Source organism: Trypanosoma brucei, chromosome 8, assembly GCF_000210295.1.
Source record: "Trypanosoma brucei gambiense DAL972 chromosome 8, complete sequence".
Taxonomy (NCBI): Eukaryota; Euglenozoa; class Kinetoplastea; order Trypanosomatida; family Trypanosomatidae; genus Trypanosoma; species Trypanosoma brucei.
The window spans coordinates 1,766,607-1,782,663 of NC_026741.1; the positions used below are offsets into that span (position 1 = coordinate 1,766,607).

At 48.5% G+C, this 16,057-nt stretch overlaps 9 protein-coding genes across 9 annotated transcripts; 1 reads left to right on the top strand and 8 right to left on the bottom strand.

The window, feature by feature from the left end:
• Positions 1-502: 502 nt before the first annotated feature.
• On the bottom strand, positions 503-2,989 carry TbgDal_VIII7050 (hypothetical protein, conserved; the record flags this gene model as incomplete). The annotated part of the gene is made up of 1 exon (XM_011777735.1): positions 503-2,989. The coding sequence occupies one exon, from the start codon at positions 2,987-2,989 to the stop codon at positions 503-505; it is 2,487 nt and encodes an 828-aa protein (XP_011776037.1).
• Positions 2,990-3,716: 727 nt separating this feature from the next.
• On the bottom strand, positions 3,717-6,227 carry TbgDal_VIII7060 (hypothetical protein, conserved; the record flags this gene model as incomplete). The annotated part of the gene is made up of 1 exon (XM_011777736.1): positions 3,717-6,227. One exon carries the CDS (start codon positions 6,225-6,227, stop codon positions 3,717-3,719), a length of 2,511 nt encoding a protein of 836 aa, XP_011776038.1.
• A 169-nt stretch (positions 6,228-6,396) lies between these two features.
• TbgDal_VIII7070 (translation initiation factor IF-2, putative) lies at positions 6,397-9,078 on the bottom strand (the record flags this gene model as incomplete). The annotated part of the gene is made up of 1 exon (XM_011777737.1): positions 6,397-9,078. One exon carries the CDS (start codon positions 9,076-9,078, stop codon positions 6,397-6,399), a length of 2,682 nt encoding a protein of 893 aa, XP_011776039.1.
• Positions 9,079-9,331: 253 nt separating this feature from the next.
• Positions 9,332-9,598, bottom strand: TbgDal_VIII7080 (hypothetical protein, conserved; the record flags this gene model as incomplete). The annotated part of the gene is made up of 1 exon (XM_011777738.1): positions 9,332-9,598. One exon carries the CDS (start codon positions 9,596-9,598, stop codon positions 9,332-9,334), a length of 267 nt encoding a protein of 88 aa, XP_011776040.1.
• A 189-nt stretch (positions 9,599-9,787) lies between these two features.
• TbgDal_VIII7090 (hypothetical protein, conserved) lies at positions 9,788-10,423 on the bottom strand (the record flags this gene model as incomplete). Its single annotated transcript, XM_011777739.1, has 1 exon — positions 9,788-10,423. One exon carries the CDS (start codon positions 10,421-10,423, stop codon positions 9,788-9,790), a length of 636 nt encoding a protein of 211 aa, XP_011776041.1.
• Positions 10,424-10,644: 221 nt separating this feature from the next.
• On the bottom strand, positions 10,645-11,232 carry TbgDal_VIII7100 (cyclophilin, putative; the record flags this gene model as incomplete). The annotated part of the gene is made up of 1 exon (XM_011777740.1): positions 10,645-11,232. One exon carries the CDS (start codon positions 11,230-11,232, stop codon positions 10,645-10,647), a length of 588 nt encoding a protein of 195 aa, XP_011776042.1.
• A 277-nt stretch (positions 11,233-11,509) lies between these two features.
• Positions 11,510-12,304, bottom strand: TbgDal_VIII7110 (hypothetical protein, conserved; the record flags this gene model as incomplete). Its single annotated transcript, XM_011777741.1, has 1 exon — positions 11,510-12,304. One exon carries the CDS (start codon positions 12,302-12,304, stop codon positions 11,510-11,512), a length of 795 nt encoding a protein of 264 aa, XP_011776043.1.
• Positions 12,305-12,481: 177 nt separating this feature from the next.
• On the top strand, positions 12,482-12,820 carry TbgDal_VIII7120 (hypothetical protein, unlikely; the record flags this gene model as incomplete). Its single annotated transcript, XM_011777742.1, has 1 exon — positions 12,482-12,820. One exon carries the CDS (start codon positions 12,482-12,484, stop codon positions 12,818-12,820), a length of 339 nt encoding a protein of 112 aa, XP_011776044.1.
• A 666-nt stretch (positions 12,821-13,486) lies between these two features.
• Positions 13,487-13,867, bottom strand: TbgDal_VIII7130 (hypothetical protein, unlikely; the record flags this gene model as incomplete). The annotated part of the gene is made up of 1 exon (XM_011777743.1): positions 13,487-13,867. One exon carries the CDS (start codon positions 13,865-13,867, stop codon positions 13,487-13,489), a length of 381 nt encoding a protein of 126 aa, XP_011776045.1.
• Positions 13,868-16,057: the final 2,190 nt, after the last annotated feature.

Below are 16,057 nucleotides of genomic sequence, written 5' to 3' on the forward strand. Positions count from 1 at the left end.
GCACCTTTAAATTGAACGAGTCCATCTGTTCAGCACTGCCGCCGGCCCCAACGGAGTGCGGCACGTAACCCACATTTAGGAAAAGTACTTCGAATCCTTGGATGGGGGATAGGCATGAGCAAGCACCCTCTCTCTTACTCTTTGCGGGGTTTCCCCTTGATCCACGTAAACCCGCCACCTAACTCTATTTCCACTGAGCCCCCCCACCCTCCTCAGTTATTGAAGCAGCGAACATCCCACGGCGGAGGACCCCAGAGTTCATGGCTGGTAAATCAAAAGAGAGAGAGGGTAAATGATCTAAAAAGTGCCGTGACAGTGTAGGAGCGCAAAGAAAGTAAAGCACAACATTAAAACAATGTAACAAAAAACGGACAGTAGATAGCGAGCTGTACGATAAAGAAAAACACCCCAGCAGTGCTACACACCGAGGAACACAACACGATGCTTCACTGTGGATCCACCATTGTCCAATCTTAGCAGCCTCCCTCAACCCCGGCAGATGCTATCGAAACCGGAGCATTTTGATGGATTTACTGTCCCCGTACGAACCCGGTGCAGAGTACTGGTACATGGAATACCAATGGTTGACGAAGGACCATATCTCCATATCCCACGAAGGGTCAAGCCGCTTCACGGCCGTGCGTTGACACCGCGGGGTGTGGTCTTCCAGCACCGTCCCTTGAATGGCTGCTAAACGATCTCCTCCTTCGCACTCCGCCCTATGCGCAGCTTCATTTGCCGTCGCCACTGCGGCTAGAAGTGTATTAACCATAAATGGGGAGGTTAGGGTAAAGTGAAAGGAGGGATGTTGCTGCTGCCCGTCCTCCTCTTCAGCGTTTGGCCGTGTACCAAAAACCTCAGCGACGTTTTCAATTAGCCCCCTCTTTGGCACGAACGCAGAAAGAAGCCCCGCCGCTCCGGTTGCCCGGCGTTGTACGACATCACAAACGGTCTCCACTACATTTACCATTGTTACCTCGTCAGCGACCACAACGTTGTTTTCAACAGCTGCTGATGATGCTGATAAAACGCTTTCGTAAGCAAGACAGCGAGTTGCAACGGAGGTGAAAACAAGGCTCAGTTTTTCGGCTGTGACGGGGCTGACGGTCGTCACGAAGGGCGCCATGTTCGATATGACAGCGCTGCACATTGGACTAAGCAGCCGTATAGAGTGATGTGGCATTAGCAGGAAGTAGCATAGTGTGATGACTATAAGATCATTGTAAGTCCCAACAAAGGTGTCAAAACTGAACGGGATTGACTCGCGGAATGGGGTATTGCACTGGAGGCAGAAGCTGCTAGACCCAGTAAGTCGCATAAGAATAAACAACACTAGCTGCAAACGGGAAGACAACCGCGGACTCCTTCTTGCGTCTAGAGCGTAGTCAACCAAAGGCAAAATGTATTTCAATGTAACCTCTTCGCACCCAAAAGCCTGTGAACAAGCCGGTGACAAGTCAATGAGGCGCCACAAAAGCATCATTGACTCATTCGAAGCTGCAAAACGACGCTGTGAGTCAGGTAGATACGTGCGCTTCGCATATAATCTAAGGCCGACGATGTTTTGAAGATTGTGAACAATGTGCGTCGCTTCTTCCCTCGTCAAACAACGAAAAAAATCCCTTGCACCCTGGGATACGGCGACACCCGATGCCGCACTGCCATCTTCCAACTGGTCACACTCACAGGAGGCCCCAGTGTTCCCAACTGGGGCACTGGGATAACAAATTACGGAGCTCAAGAACCGGGCGCTCATGAGGACCACATCCTCCTCCTCTCCAACCCAGTAACTCGTGTACGGAAGCAGACCATACGGCACATACGAAAGTAGAGCATTCAGGGTTGACGCCACAAGCGGTTTCAGCAGCGACGCGTTCTCAGGGCTTAAAAGCACCTCTGTGAAGAAAACATCAGGGGTGTTGGGAGGAAGCAATAAAGGGTAAGACAACAGCACAGTTAGTGTACCAAGAAGTTCGTGACGGACAGCATGTGTTGTAGCTGTCACCGCTTTAGACTCTGCAGCCACCCGTTGACCAGCAACACCTGAGTACCACAGGAGTGACACGTCCGAATGGGTACATCCAGATGCTTCGGTGGGAGTGGTCCCCACACCTGCCCCCAAACCTTCAAGGAAGCAGCAATCGAGTAGCAACCGGACGAGAAACTTCCCAAGGGGTTCGCTTTGTCCTGGAAGGGGGGGAAATGTCTCTTCCGGCTGCTCGTCGTTGCAGACACACCCACGTGCAAAAAATGACTGTACAAACATTTCGGTAAATGCTGTTCTCTTTCTTTTGTCGCGCAATGCTTTAGAGGAAGCTTGCATCGGCACTGCGTCCCCACCATCTGCCTTGGAGTTGTCACTGCTGCCAGTGACCTCAGCTGATGAACCATCTACTTCCTCGCACGGGGTACCGCCGTCCTCCATGGCAATAGGAAGAATCCGCCTCATCACCCGCAATGCATTTAGAAACGGTTGCACACCCACCACCTGCCCCTTTGAATTGGAACTACGACAGCTTGCGGCGGTGTTGGCGAGCACCTCAACGCACTTTAGCAGAAGCAACGCAAAGTTCCTTGTGTAACAGTGCCGCATAGTTCTTAGCGTGTGGAACGGTAAGGCGCGTTGCAACTCTTCATGGGAAAGTGGAGTATCAAGAAGAAGCTGAAGCACGCCGTCGCTGATTGGTACGTCAGATGTCATGGTGCGCAAAGCCCTTGCGACATCTATCGTAGAACCAGATGTACCCATCTGATGGGGGTATGACCTTCCCTTGTCCACACATGAAGCATAAAGCAAAACCAAAAAAAGGAGCAGGAAAGTGACAGCATAAACCGCAACAAATAAGGGGCGAAAGCAAGGCAAAGGGAAAGCGGGCATCTGTGTCGAAAGAAAACATACATGGTTACGTGAGTTGTGACTGCAGGTGCAGCCGTGACGCACGTACAGACACAACAAATGTGGCATTGAGGGGGAAAAAAGTCGCTGCATCCCATGAATGTATTCAACTAAAGGGGGGAAAAGGAAGACGAGGCCTAAAAAGTACAAACACGTAATTCGCGAAGTGCCGACAACGACGATCACGAAGCTCCCGAAAAGCAGACGTGCCACCAAACACCACAAATACAAAGGGGGAGAAATATCCACCAATTGGGCAGCCCCCGATACACTATAAACTACCAAAACACAACACTTCCGTCCACAGGATGCTAGGGTTTCAAAAGGAAATGTGTGCGCGGTTCCGTCCGACCTACCACGTGCGAAGCCACGGGATTTGACGCAATTAGGCGTATTTGGTCGACATCTTCGCTACCTATTACATTACCATTACGTCACCTCCATCCCCCCCACGCACACACAAACACACAAACACACACACACACTTTCCTGCGTTCTTCTACCTCGGTCCTTTGCAAGAAGAAAAGTAATAATTAAGGGGCCACAAAGTATACACGTCTATGTTTGTGCACGTGCACTCATTTAAATGCTACCCTTAACACACATAACGACAAATGTAAACAGACGTACTCAAACGAATACCACAGTACAATCTACACTAGTGCCTCCGCACATGTGATTTTCTGTCAGATATGTACAAACAAACAACGGTAAAACCAAATTACATGCATGTGCTCAAACTCGATTGCGTACGTGTCCGCAGACCGCATCTTCTTCTGGGACAGCCCGCACAATTTACATCTACTGACACATCTACGCCTCAATACACTTGCTCCTCCAACCTAAATTCAGGGTACACCCTGTTGCGGCGAAGCAAGCGCTCCTTATCCCTTAGTGCTCGCAGCTCTACGGCCCTTCTCCTCGCAACGTACACGCGGTAAGCACATTGTATGGCCACCGCAGCACTGTGCCTGTGGGACTCCAAACGTCCTACTTCCTCGGCTAGAAGCTTCACTCGGTGGTGTTTTACAGCTCTTTTCATGCGTTTGCGCACCAAGTAACCACGAAAAGCCGCTTGAATTCTTGTCGCGAGCTCCCTAAGCGCCGCAGCACGATAACAATTTCGACCGTAGCAGCGCCTCACGTGCACCTCTCTACCGTGAACTCGGCGGACTAAAAACCCTCGAAAAGTCTTCTGAATTACAGTGGCACTGTGCTCTCTGGAATACCTATAATGATGAAGCACGTACCGCTTGAATTGTCCTGTATCACGCCACTTGGCCAATAAAAAGGCATGCCGGCGATACGCAACTTGAATTTGTCGGGCAGCAAATTCACGTCTTTCATGCTCCGCTCGCTCCAACAACTCATTCCGCCTTTCCTCACGGTACTGGAGGAAGCTGGCACGCGCAACGCGTGCCCGGTACATACCTTGCATCCTCGCTATCCGTTGTATATAAGCCTGTTTCTCAGCCCTCCGCCTCTGTAACTCCCTCTTCGCTAACCAAATCCGCGCATTTTTCTGCAACGTAATAACCGCGGCCCCCTCGAAGTGCCTCGCTCGCATCAACGGGAGTGCTGAAACCTCGCTACACTTCTTAGCTGCAACAACCATACGAAGGAAGCGGATGATTCGCTTCGCACACAATTTTTCCAATGTCTGCTGCACCAACCGCTTGGTTTTCATAGCCTCCTTCAGCTTGACAAAATCCTGTACGAAATTGAAGGCAATAAGCGCCTCCTTTATCATATGAGTTGCCCTCCATCGCTCCTCAAACGCGTTTTCGGCCTGTACAAGAGCCGAAAGTCGGCTGTTCAACACCTTCTTGAGGCCGGCAACATTCCGTAGCGCATCATTAATGGTCTTCTCTGACATAGGTGGCAATGGAACGATGGTCTTCACGATACCGGCCATCACTGGGGACGGAACAAGATTGGGCTTCCCTTTGCCCTGTGGAATGATAAATCCCTGATTGTGGCGTGGAGCAAACGGTGACCATACAGACCTTTTGGCAAACGTGAGGCACCCCCTCTCAGCCTCATCGGCAATCTGCAGGGGTGTCTCCTTCAGCAATGACAGCATTGCAACACCCCTCAGGGAGTCAAATGTAACAAACGAAAAAGGCGATTCATATGTTTCATCCTTTCCAAAAACGCGCTCTTGGGCCTCCCTTGGCCCCATGAGTGGGACGATTAAATTCTCTAAACCTTTGTTAAGTATTGCCCATCGCACCTCGTCATTGATGGGAGGAGGTTCAAACAAATCGCTTTTGTCGTCACCTGTTGCTGAGGACGCCCCACTTTTAGCCTTTCCCCTCATGTTTAGACTCCTGGAAGCCCTATGAGAGGCTCTCTTCCGACTCACACCCGACACCCTCTGGCGCATCGGGAAATCCAACCCCAAAATGGCATCCAGATCGAGCGCTGCCGCCGCTTGCCGGGCGATAGCTTCATTTCGTCGCTGCTGCACGATTTCCTGGAACCTTTTATGGGAATCTTCAATAATCTTGGACCATTGTTGGTATGGATTCCCAACAATTGTGCACTCCGCATCCGTATAATACTTTTCTGCCTCCGGCAATGAGCTGTACTCACCAGCTATGCCCAAGTTGAAATATGCGCACGCAATAAGGAGATCATCCAAATCTTTGTTCACACCGTCCCCACTACACAACGTAATGCCGTTATCTTCGGCGTTATCCTCTTGTTTGCAAACTTCTATAGCCGTTAGACGGGCCTCTTGGAAGGAACATTTGCTTATGTGCACAACACACATGTTAAGAAGCGCTATACGAGCTAACTGCTCAGTTAATGCCGAGTTCAACGCCAACTGTAGAAAGTAAAAGGCCCTATCGAGGTCTCCCCGTCGGATAAGTAGACAACCCCAGTTATTCAGGGTTACAGCCACAAGAAACGACATACCCTCATCATCAATAATACTGCTGTTGCTGCCGGATCCCATGCTGCACTTCGCTACATCCTCTATGCGTGCGGTTAAAAGACCCCCCCGTACATAACCTCTTTCTTCCAACTTCCTTAGGGAGTAAAGCAAAAAATCCTCCGCCTGCTTATCATTTGCAGAGGCCGCATTGGCACCGAACATGTTGCAGTACAGTATAAAATATCTGAACAAGACATCTTGTGGCACCGGATCACAAGACTCCAACGGTGTGTAGGGCGGGGCAACAAGCAACTCTTTTTGCGAGGTAGAGAGGGCGCGTTCATAGGCTTTCATCGCCAAGAGATACTTGGATCCGGTATACAACTGCACGGCCTTCTGCATGTAGTCCTCCTCCGTCGGTGCATCGCCCTCTGGTACGCTGCTTGCCATATCTAAATCACTACGTTTACGAGTGCATGTGGGGAAGAAGAACAGAAAAAAATTAACGAGGAGGTGCAATAGCAAAAGCTCTTACATTCGCTTGAATAAAATTAAAAAAAAAAAGAACATAAGCAAATCTCCGCCGAAAAAAAAAATTTTTCACCAAATGGCGAACAATTTATGTGGAAGGTGTTAGTAGAAGTTGTCGACGGCGCCTTCCTTCACCGTTAATCGTGTTGCGCCCCCCCTTAGAGGTATCTTTTGAAAGCAGCATGTAGCTGCTACCACTTGCTCCCCCCAAACTGCCGAATTCATCCGCTGCATGCTCCTTGTGAAGTGCTACCGCACACCACTTGAGGAAGGAAACGATGTCCGATACGTCATCCGTTTGCAATACCCATGTGTCATTGGCCTCGATGTACTGATCAAGTTCGGCAGACGCACCGATAGGAGTTCGGTAACAAACCACAATCTTCATTGCGCGGCCAAAAAACAAAACGTCATCAACCAGCAGTTCCCCAAACCGCATTCCCACAACTTGGAATACAATCCTTCGAGTACCTAACTTCGAGGCTTCCCGATGAAGCATTCTTGCGCTATGCCACGAATCAACCTTAAAGACAACACCTACTTGAATACAACTGTTAACGAACTCATCGTATGCCTCCTGAGACTGGGGTTGGGACTCCAGCTGTAATTGCGACCACATACGCTCAACATGAAGCTTAGAACCATCGCTCATGACCCCAACATGGGATGCCGTCTGTGATGGCAACCTACCCTTATCACTCTCGCCCTCCGCATTTTTTTCCAACATATATTCAGCGATGCTCCTTACGCCGAGATGAGAAACAGATGGCAAGTGCTCTTTTGCATTTTCCGATACTTCTAATTGCGGTGAATGTGTCTTCGGCGCATGCCCATAAAGCAGTTGGTATTCCAAAGAAGTGGTATCTTTCAGTTGGCCATAATCACCCAAATGAGGAAAGGATACGTCCATTCCCCGGGGGCGAAGAAGATGTAATTTGCTGGGGAAACATTCCACAAACCATTGGAGTAAGCGTCGGTAACCGAATATACGGTCCCTCTCACCTACTGACGGAATTGAGAGGACGTGGGTTCCCGCCCCCGGACAACCACTGGTACTGTGCGCATCAACGAGGGTGACTGCCGTTCCTGGCAACGCTCGATCTACAAAATTGCCGTAGGCATCCACCATATAGTCCACGTATCCCTTGGACTGATCGACAATAAAGGGCATCCCCTTTGTGATGCATCCCTCCCTGACGACAACAGTTAGCACAAGGCAATTTGAACTGGTAGGGTTATTACTGTTCATTTTATTACGGACAGCATTGACGGAAGAGTTGATACGTACGGACACGCTGTTCCGCTCAAAGCGAGATTGCTGTTTTCTGGAAGTCATATCCTTCCTCTTTACGATATCCTGAACACCCTTTTTTGTTCTGAACCCTTCCTCGTCAAAGAGGTGTTTCGACGACTCTAAAACAACACCTTGAATTGAACAGCAATGCGAAGTATAATCCGCCGCCCGGCTCATACATTTTGGCGGAAATGCGGATGTCATAAGCTCCACAACAGACCAAAAAAGATCGATATTCCTGTCGCCCTTGGCCGAAACGCACACCCCAACACAGCTACGGCTTAAGTCAACACAGGGATTTTTCCTACTACCTCGGTAAGTATGGTCAATAGTCTTCATGGGAGCAAATAATTGAAGAAGATTTGCAGCGCCATCGCACGCGTCAGTTAATACTTCGGTCGCGGATTGGTCAGCGCGAAGTCTCTCCAGGTCCCTGTGGCTTCGAACTAGCGTAACATTCAAACCAGCCCCTCGAAGATCGATAAGGGTCTTGGACACGGCTTCAGCAGCTTTCCGAGCGTTCGAAAATAAATCCATTTTATTGAGCACGACAACGACAGGGTTATCAACGTTTAACGCTACCTTAATGGTTTCGTAGGTCTGGCTTCCAACGCCATCAACCACCGATACTACTAAAGCGATAAAATCGGCAACATTTTGCGCGTGTAGACGCGTTTCAGTAAATGTACGCTCACCCGGTGTATCCAGTAAAGTAACCGTCGGGCGGCGTCCCTCAATATACGGGACCGTAAAGGCCCTTAGACACTGGGTCGATCCCCTAGACTCTTCGCCGCGTAAGTTGGTCTCCTGTAAAGTATCAAGGAAGGTAGTTTTTCCATGCTGGGTGTGACCCATAACTGCGATTACCGGAACTCGAGTAAACGTACGTGGATGCAAACGTTTGAGATAATCAATACCGGTAGAGACGTACACATCTTTTTCAACCCACTGGATGAATCGATTGCTCCCAAATCCAGTGGCGTCACGGGAAATTCGGAGCTCCTCTCTTTTCAGCTCCATTGCCGATTCCCTTCGCACATAATCGGGAAGTCTCTTCAGTATAATGTTCGTAGCAATCTGGTATGGTACAATACACGTGGCAAGGCGTTCGTTCCGGAGACCATACTCTTCCCAGACAGCGCGCTCAACTTCCTTTTCCCGCAAGTTAAGCAGTGGAACCAAGTCTTCTCGAACTTTGCCACGAGTGTTGCAGTCAAAAGACTTGCAGCGGGCGGAACTGTTCCTCGCGAGAAAGTCTTCTTCGCAGAAATTTGCAAGCCTGTTTGTGCAAGAACGAACAAAACCAACAAAGGAGGTTACGTCCATAACCGAAGGAAGTGAGTAAAATGCATTGCATGGCCTCTTCTGAAAAAAACGAGTGTGACGCATGCTTACACCATCGCTTTCTAGAAGGATAAAGTGAGGACAAACGACAGATATTGACAACATGATCAATAAGAGATCGGGCTTAAACATCGGTAGGTTTTCACATCAATATATGTATACAGAAAAAGTTTAATAAACAATACCCCTGGACAGAATCAGCCAGTGAGAAAAGAAACGGAAACATTAAATAAAAAGGGGATGTAGTAGGGTACACTGATAACTACACCAAACATACCTAATAAAAATAATACTAGTGATACTAATAAACAAACTTCTTTAAAAGATGCCCAGTCTTTTCCTTCGTTCCTCCACGAAGTGCAAGTTGTCCTGTACGGGAAACTCTCTACGCCTTGAAGAATAAGGCAACACAGAAAAAGGGCAGCATTGCCCTCAATGAAAGCAAGAAGACTCCACTGTCAACCCATAGAGTATAAAGCATCTTCTCACGAGCCATGACATAGCTCGGATGGGTGTAAAAGACATTGGTTGCCCTCCCTCGTACTATCTTGTCCGCAAGCGTTGCACATGACTTTTCCACCTGAAGTGAAATTGAGCGAGCGTATCGCGTGACGACGGGATTTGAAAGGCGATATCCAAGTGAACGAATCATTATTTTTTTTTTTTTTACAAACCCTAGAACAATCAAATATGGTTGCAACAAGTAAACAGTTGAGGAAATGGAGGGGGGAAATACTGGCAAATGAGCAATAATAAAGGAGAACTTACCAAACAGTGGGTCAAAAAGGTTCGATATATGATTCACAAGGAGAAATTAGTATAGCACGTACAAGTCAAAAAATCATGTGGCAACGGATCTGAAATCAAGAACAAATTGGGTTTCGCCTTTCTCATTCCGGCTTGCTTGAATTTTGATTGGCCCACTGGGGTACATTACTTGAACAAACCCCCGCAAGATACTAACCGCATACCTCAACACATCACTGTCGGGGGGCAAAACACTCCCACTCTCCTTTCCTTGATCGGTGGGTCCATCACCCCCACAATACTTTTCTGAAGAGTCATACGGGTACCCATCAACTGCAGAAACGATTTGGTCCGACTTTGCATCCGAAAATCCTTGAAGCCAGCGAAAATTGTTGTCGATTAAGCAAAAATAAATTTTGTCCATATGCTTCATTCTGTCAACCTTCTTTCCAAACACGGTCTTCCACAGGTGCTGACCCACAAAACGAGCTACGTCATTGGGGGTCGAACCCCCAAATGTCGCTTCTCGATATAATAAACGCTCAGCCGAGCGTAAACCCACAAGGAGACCCAGTCTCTCGATGCCTTTGGAGCCAAATTCAGTATCAACCTCTTTGTTCCTACAGAAATTAATCTCTTTCTTCTGACTGTTGCCTCTCAGCGTATATGAAACAAGTTCTAAACTCAGTTCTGACACCACACTCTCACTAACCAAGCCATGTTGACTCATCCTTTCCTCACTTCACTACATATATGTATATTTTTAAGAGCAAATGTAGTTGGATCGTCCCTTAGCAACCTTATGATAGAGTTTAGCGACTACTTCAGTTACCATCACATATTATACTACCGCTTACAAATGAAATTGCGGTATCACAAACATCGTTGTATAAACACACTGAGAGCACCGTTTTGTTTGGAGTAGTCTTTACCTGAAAAGGGGGGGGGAAATTATTGCTTCGCCTTGGGGACAACCTCAGACACAGCGTACGGACTACCAACAATGACATACCCCTCCTGTACGTACGGAACAAGTGCATCTCTCAACCCCATAAGTGCATCTAACCCACCGGTTACCCTTCCAAACGCCACGTGCCTCTTATCTAAAGAATCCAATTCCAGTCGATTGTCTGTTAAACAAAAGAAAAATGACTCGTCAAAGCTTGTGGATGAACGGCAAAGAGAGGCAATGCCCACCCCGTGGTTTACACGTCCGATTTCTGCTTCTAGCTCGGAAAGAGGAACGGCCCGAGGGCCTGAACCATCGGCAACCTGGAGTGCCTCTTTTGTCAATCTGACAAAACGGCACCCCTTGTAAGAGCCCCTCTTCGCGTTACGCTTGTCACCCACAGTCGGGAAGGCACACGTTTGCAAGAAAAGATCACATGCTTTAGGGACTTTGTTTACGAATAATTCTACATCGATTCTTGTGAACGGTTCATCACCATCTTTCACAACAAACATCGAAACCACAGGCATGTTATCATCCCCGGTTCCCTCATGAAACTTGTGGACTTTGTTGGACCTCTTGACTGGCATCGCTACGTGACTTCACTTCAAACCCCACAACTCCAACACCAGTAGAAACGAGACAGACTAAATACGTCCAAATATCACCAATGCAACGTCCTACGTGAAAGCAGAAGTCAAAAAGAGAGCAAAATAATTTTTACACCAGGGGTTTCAATTACATGAAAGGAATTCGCCTGTGAGAACTCGTGTGCACGCGATTTCCATTTTTTTTTCCAGAAAAAAGAAAGCGAAGGACCAGGAAGTAAGTATAAATGCGTATGCCACACCTGCTCCACGTATGCAGTTAATACTTCAACGGCTGATCAACAGGGTGGTTAACTTCAACATCCCTGACCAACTCGGGTAGTTTACCAAAAACACGATGGTATTCGTCCAGTGTCAGGAAAAGGTCACTCTTCACATACATTTTCAGAGACGACGTGTTTGGAAAAAGAGTTGGGTGGCTCGTCCTCGCGTTGTCCAAAAAATTTTTTCTCTTAGAAACGCCTTCCGAAAGGACAAGCGAAAGTAACTTCGTAAGCTTACGTACGTCATCTGCGACCATCTCCGCAACAACATCTTCAGGTACGTCCACCTTTTCAGACTGGGCTACAACCCCAGGAATCTTATCTACAAAACAAACGTATTGACCACCAAGTGGAACGACATCGTCATTTAAATATAGCACCCGCACGTCAGAGAAAATAGGTTCCTCCGTAGACTTGCATTCGGCGTCCATGAGTATCAAAAGTTCAGCCACATATCGATCAACCGCTTCAAAGAGCCCAACAAAGTGTGTCCCGTAATCGAGAAAGATACCCGACGGCGGTGAAGGGGGGCAACTCTGCTCGCTCAATGGGTTTCGACTCTTAACTGTAGCTGCATCGATCAGTTCCTGAAACACCTGGGAAAATGGACGCGAGGAGTCCTCCCTTAATTCGCCTGCAATTACTACCTTGGAAATAAAGGGATCCGTTCTATTTCTTTCCATCGTATGAAACTGCTTGAGCATTACATCCAGCAATGTTTGCGCCTCCTCAAATGTATCTGCAGCCCGTAGTTGAGCATCTTCGGCGACACTGGACCCACCTTTTGTCATATTTCAATATCGACGGAAGCTAGTTGATGCGGTGGAAAGTGATAGGGTTAGCAATATTAGGCGGAATTTGGCTTTCGAATAAGACACTGAAAGTAAGAAGACTAGGTGTGTCACTAGAAAAGAATACGGCATACGTCATGCCCACATAAACACAAAGGCAAACCGGGAACATATTGTATGCCCCTTCATATCATCCAAGGATATAACAGTAGGGTTAAAGCACCATGTGACCAGTATGACTGGGGTTTTAAAAAAAACTACTTACATCACGTATTAATAGTCTTCCAGGATGCAAAACATAACAGACTGACTATGGTGAGATTTGCCCCCACAGATGCCATGAGACTTCTGACCGTCGCTACCGCTGGATGTGTGGACGGCGATTTAGTGGTATGCATCGAAGTGAGCAGACTGGATGCTGCAACATTTTCAAACGGTATCCGATTCCCAGAAAATGTCTCTCAAAGTTCCAACTCAAGTAAAGGTGGAAAACAAGCTAATGCTAGTGAGCAGTAGCTGATGCAACCCACGTAACGGTCAGAAGTGTATCAGAAATGATTCACGATGTTTTCTATATCACAGGTGGAGAGTGATTGTAAAAAAGAGGCTCAGATATTCCCTGTGGCCGAGACTGCAGAATCTAGGTGGGAAGCGCCGCATCGTAAAACAAAAATAACGCCTTCGGAGTCCACCATGTCGCACAGAGAGTTTTCGGTGATATATTAGTTAGTGCCACGTAAAAAGAACGCAGTAAAAAAAAAAAAATCACATGGTACAAAAAGATTGAATCACCTAACAAAGGAAAAGGGGGAAAAGAGCGTCCAACAACAAACATTACACAAAGAAAAAAGTAAAAGAAATGTAACGACACACCACCAAAGTGTGTGGCAATCCTTTGCGGCCGCACACCTCCGACAAAGCGTACCACATAAATGCACTTCTTGAAGATATGCAAGTTTGCACAAACCCACTTGCCCGAATGTATGCATTTTCCTAGACCGCACCCTGTCCCCTCTTTTTTTTCCTTTTTACAGGTGGCTGAGATGCTATGAAAACATGGAGACCCTCCCCATCTCACAAACACACCCCCTCGCGAGAACACAAACAACGTTCTCGTTATAAACGGCCTGTTCCACGGCAAAGCGTGGCGTTAGGAAAGCTCTTACATATTCCTCATTACGACTAGGCGCGTTGAACGAAGAGGAAGGGGTACACGGGAGAGCACTTCCACATCCTACCTCTTTCAAGCTTGCGCAGAAAGCGGATCGGGTCCCCCGTGGGAAAGCAACCATCTTCATGCAGCACTTTTAGGGCAGGACACCGCAGTCCGTGTGGGGAAGTTCCCTTGAGGCATACCTCCAGAGTATTAAGCTGAGTAGCTACATTGTGTCCGTGTTTGTACCTGACGAAAACAACTCGTTCGACGCCTTTCGTTGGGAAGTCTGGGCACCGGAGGAGTTTTGGAGCCAGATTTGGCACCAGGGCGGTTCCGTCACCCACATCTCCTCTTGTTGTGTCTCCCGCCGGGTGCTCATGCCTAGCAACTCTGGCCACCCCTGACATGGATATATTGCTTACCCCACCAACCGCACCTGTGGCACCTTCCACTCCGACTTTCGATTAATGCTTTCTTTTTTTGCGTGTGTGTAGCGGTTCCCGACCCCTTGCTGAGGGAGAAGGATGTTGATGTTTTCGCTATCTTCCTGTTTGGCCCCACCCCTGCACTCCTTGCCATCTTGACCTTCATTTACTAGGCTAACCCTCTCGTTGCCTCACATATTCCGCCCCCTAATTCCGGCGTCAGTATTCCCCCGATCATCGGGGGTGTTGCCTTTTCATATATTTGGGCACGTAACCCCAGTGACAGTGCCTTGGACATGTGGGACGTCTCGATTGTTCGCCCACCACATAAACATGCCACCACCGCTCCGTGGTGACTCCCGCATACAAAACCTGCAATCTGCCAACTGAACATTCCACCTGAACGTTTCGAGCGTACTCAGCGTCCAAACATTTCTCCGGCTGCTTGTGTGTCGCTCCCTGTGGAGCGATACCCGTCTTTTCCGCTCTTGCGCAGTTGGGCCTGCGCCTGCCACCCTTCGACTGGCGGAAAGCTGTTCACCAAAAGCGCTGAATTCGCCACCGGACGTGGGTTTTGCACAGGAATCGCGCTATTTCAAGCGCTTTGTTTTTTCGCAGACACCTTGGAGATGCTTTCCCTCCACCTGTTGAAAGTTTTCAAACACGGATATTGGCATCCGTCTGACGGGGTCATCCTCCATATATTTCCGCTGGAGTGCCCCTGGAACGTACCCCCCGGATCTCGAACTTCTCTGCTCCAGGTTGGAAATGCCATTCTCTTCTTCCTGGGAATGGGTTCCGTTTGAGCACGGTAGACTGCGGATGGCATTATCTCACTCGTGGTGCGCACACCTTACAACGACTAGGGAGGCCGTTCCGTCATCTTGGATGCACGCTATCTCCTGAGATGTGGCCGATCTGATTTCTCAAAAGAAGAAAAAGAAAAACATCTTCGGTTGGTGTCTCGCGGTACTGATTCCGCTGGTAGCCTGCCAGCGGTATCAGAGGTTACACAGCCGTAATCACTGCCAGAGTTGTTTTTGGTTAACCCGTTCTGCCGATGCACCGTATCCTTGGAAAGCGATAACTGGGTGGGCATCTGCTTCGCGGTTCTTTTTCTCCCATGTGGCCATATCCCTTTGGCTATTTTCATTCGCGCGGTGGAGCCACAAGCCAAAACTATTCCCCCGCCCGTTAACCCACTGAGGCACAGGGGAGCCACAAAAGTTGTTGGTGGTTCACGCCTGCTACCGCAACCGGTGGTGTTTCCACCACAGCCCAGCGGTTGCCGCTCAGTTGCGGCCACACTGGAACCCTCTTGAAAGCAGGCGGCTGTGACAGTAAGCGGGTTGGCAACAGCTACGCTGGGGCAAGGGTTATTGTTGAAGCATCCAAGCTAGATGGGTCCCCTACATCTTTTGAGTGACGGTGGCTGAGAATGGATGTCCCACCTTGATTTGTCAGCAGCTCACACCAGCAAACTTCTAAAGTGTTGTTATTATCGTCATGCCGCGATGGTTCAGAGAAGAGAATGGTGTTGGCTGCTCGCCATTTTCTTTTTTTTGGGGGGGGGGGGGAGGAGTCTGGGTGGGGCACAGGCGTGTACGCCTCCCTCTCGAGAGTCAACGCCCAGTCGTTTATAAGACCGTGACGTGGCCAGAGCGGCCCACGGTAGGTATAATAGATTTCCCTCGGAACATTATGTTATAAAGCGGGGAAATTTGTGCTAACACTCAATTTTACGTTTGCCATACACTGCCTTTTTGGCACTGTTAAACTGTCACTTGCTCAGGAATTCCAGTGTTGGTGGTTTGGATTCTCGTACACAGTGTTTACCCGGATGTTTACAGCGCTTCCGGCAGCGTTGGTTGACCGTTTAGTGAAATCTCGAATGACTTCTGATCTTGGGCCGCAGGTGCTTGCTTACCCAACGTGGCTGTGACGGAGGTCCCAGTGATGTGTTTTCTCCCCAGTCACTTGTAAACGCTGGAGGCTACTTAATATCTGTTGATAGATTTTTAAAGGGAGGAAGGAAAAGTATCACCTCTGCAAGGAAATTAACAACATCCCGCTTAGCTCGTCTCGCAATGCGTCACTAGCGGGATGCTTCCCCCTTCACGCTGAAGTAGGAAACTCTGCCATTTTTTTTTTTAACCTGGCCAAAAGTAGATG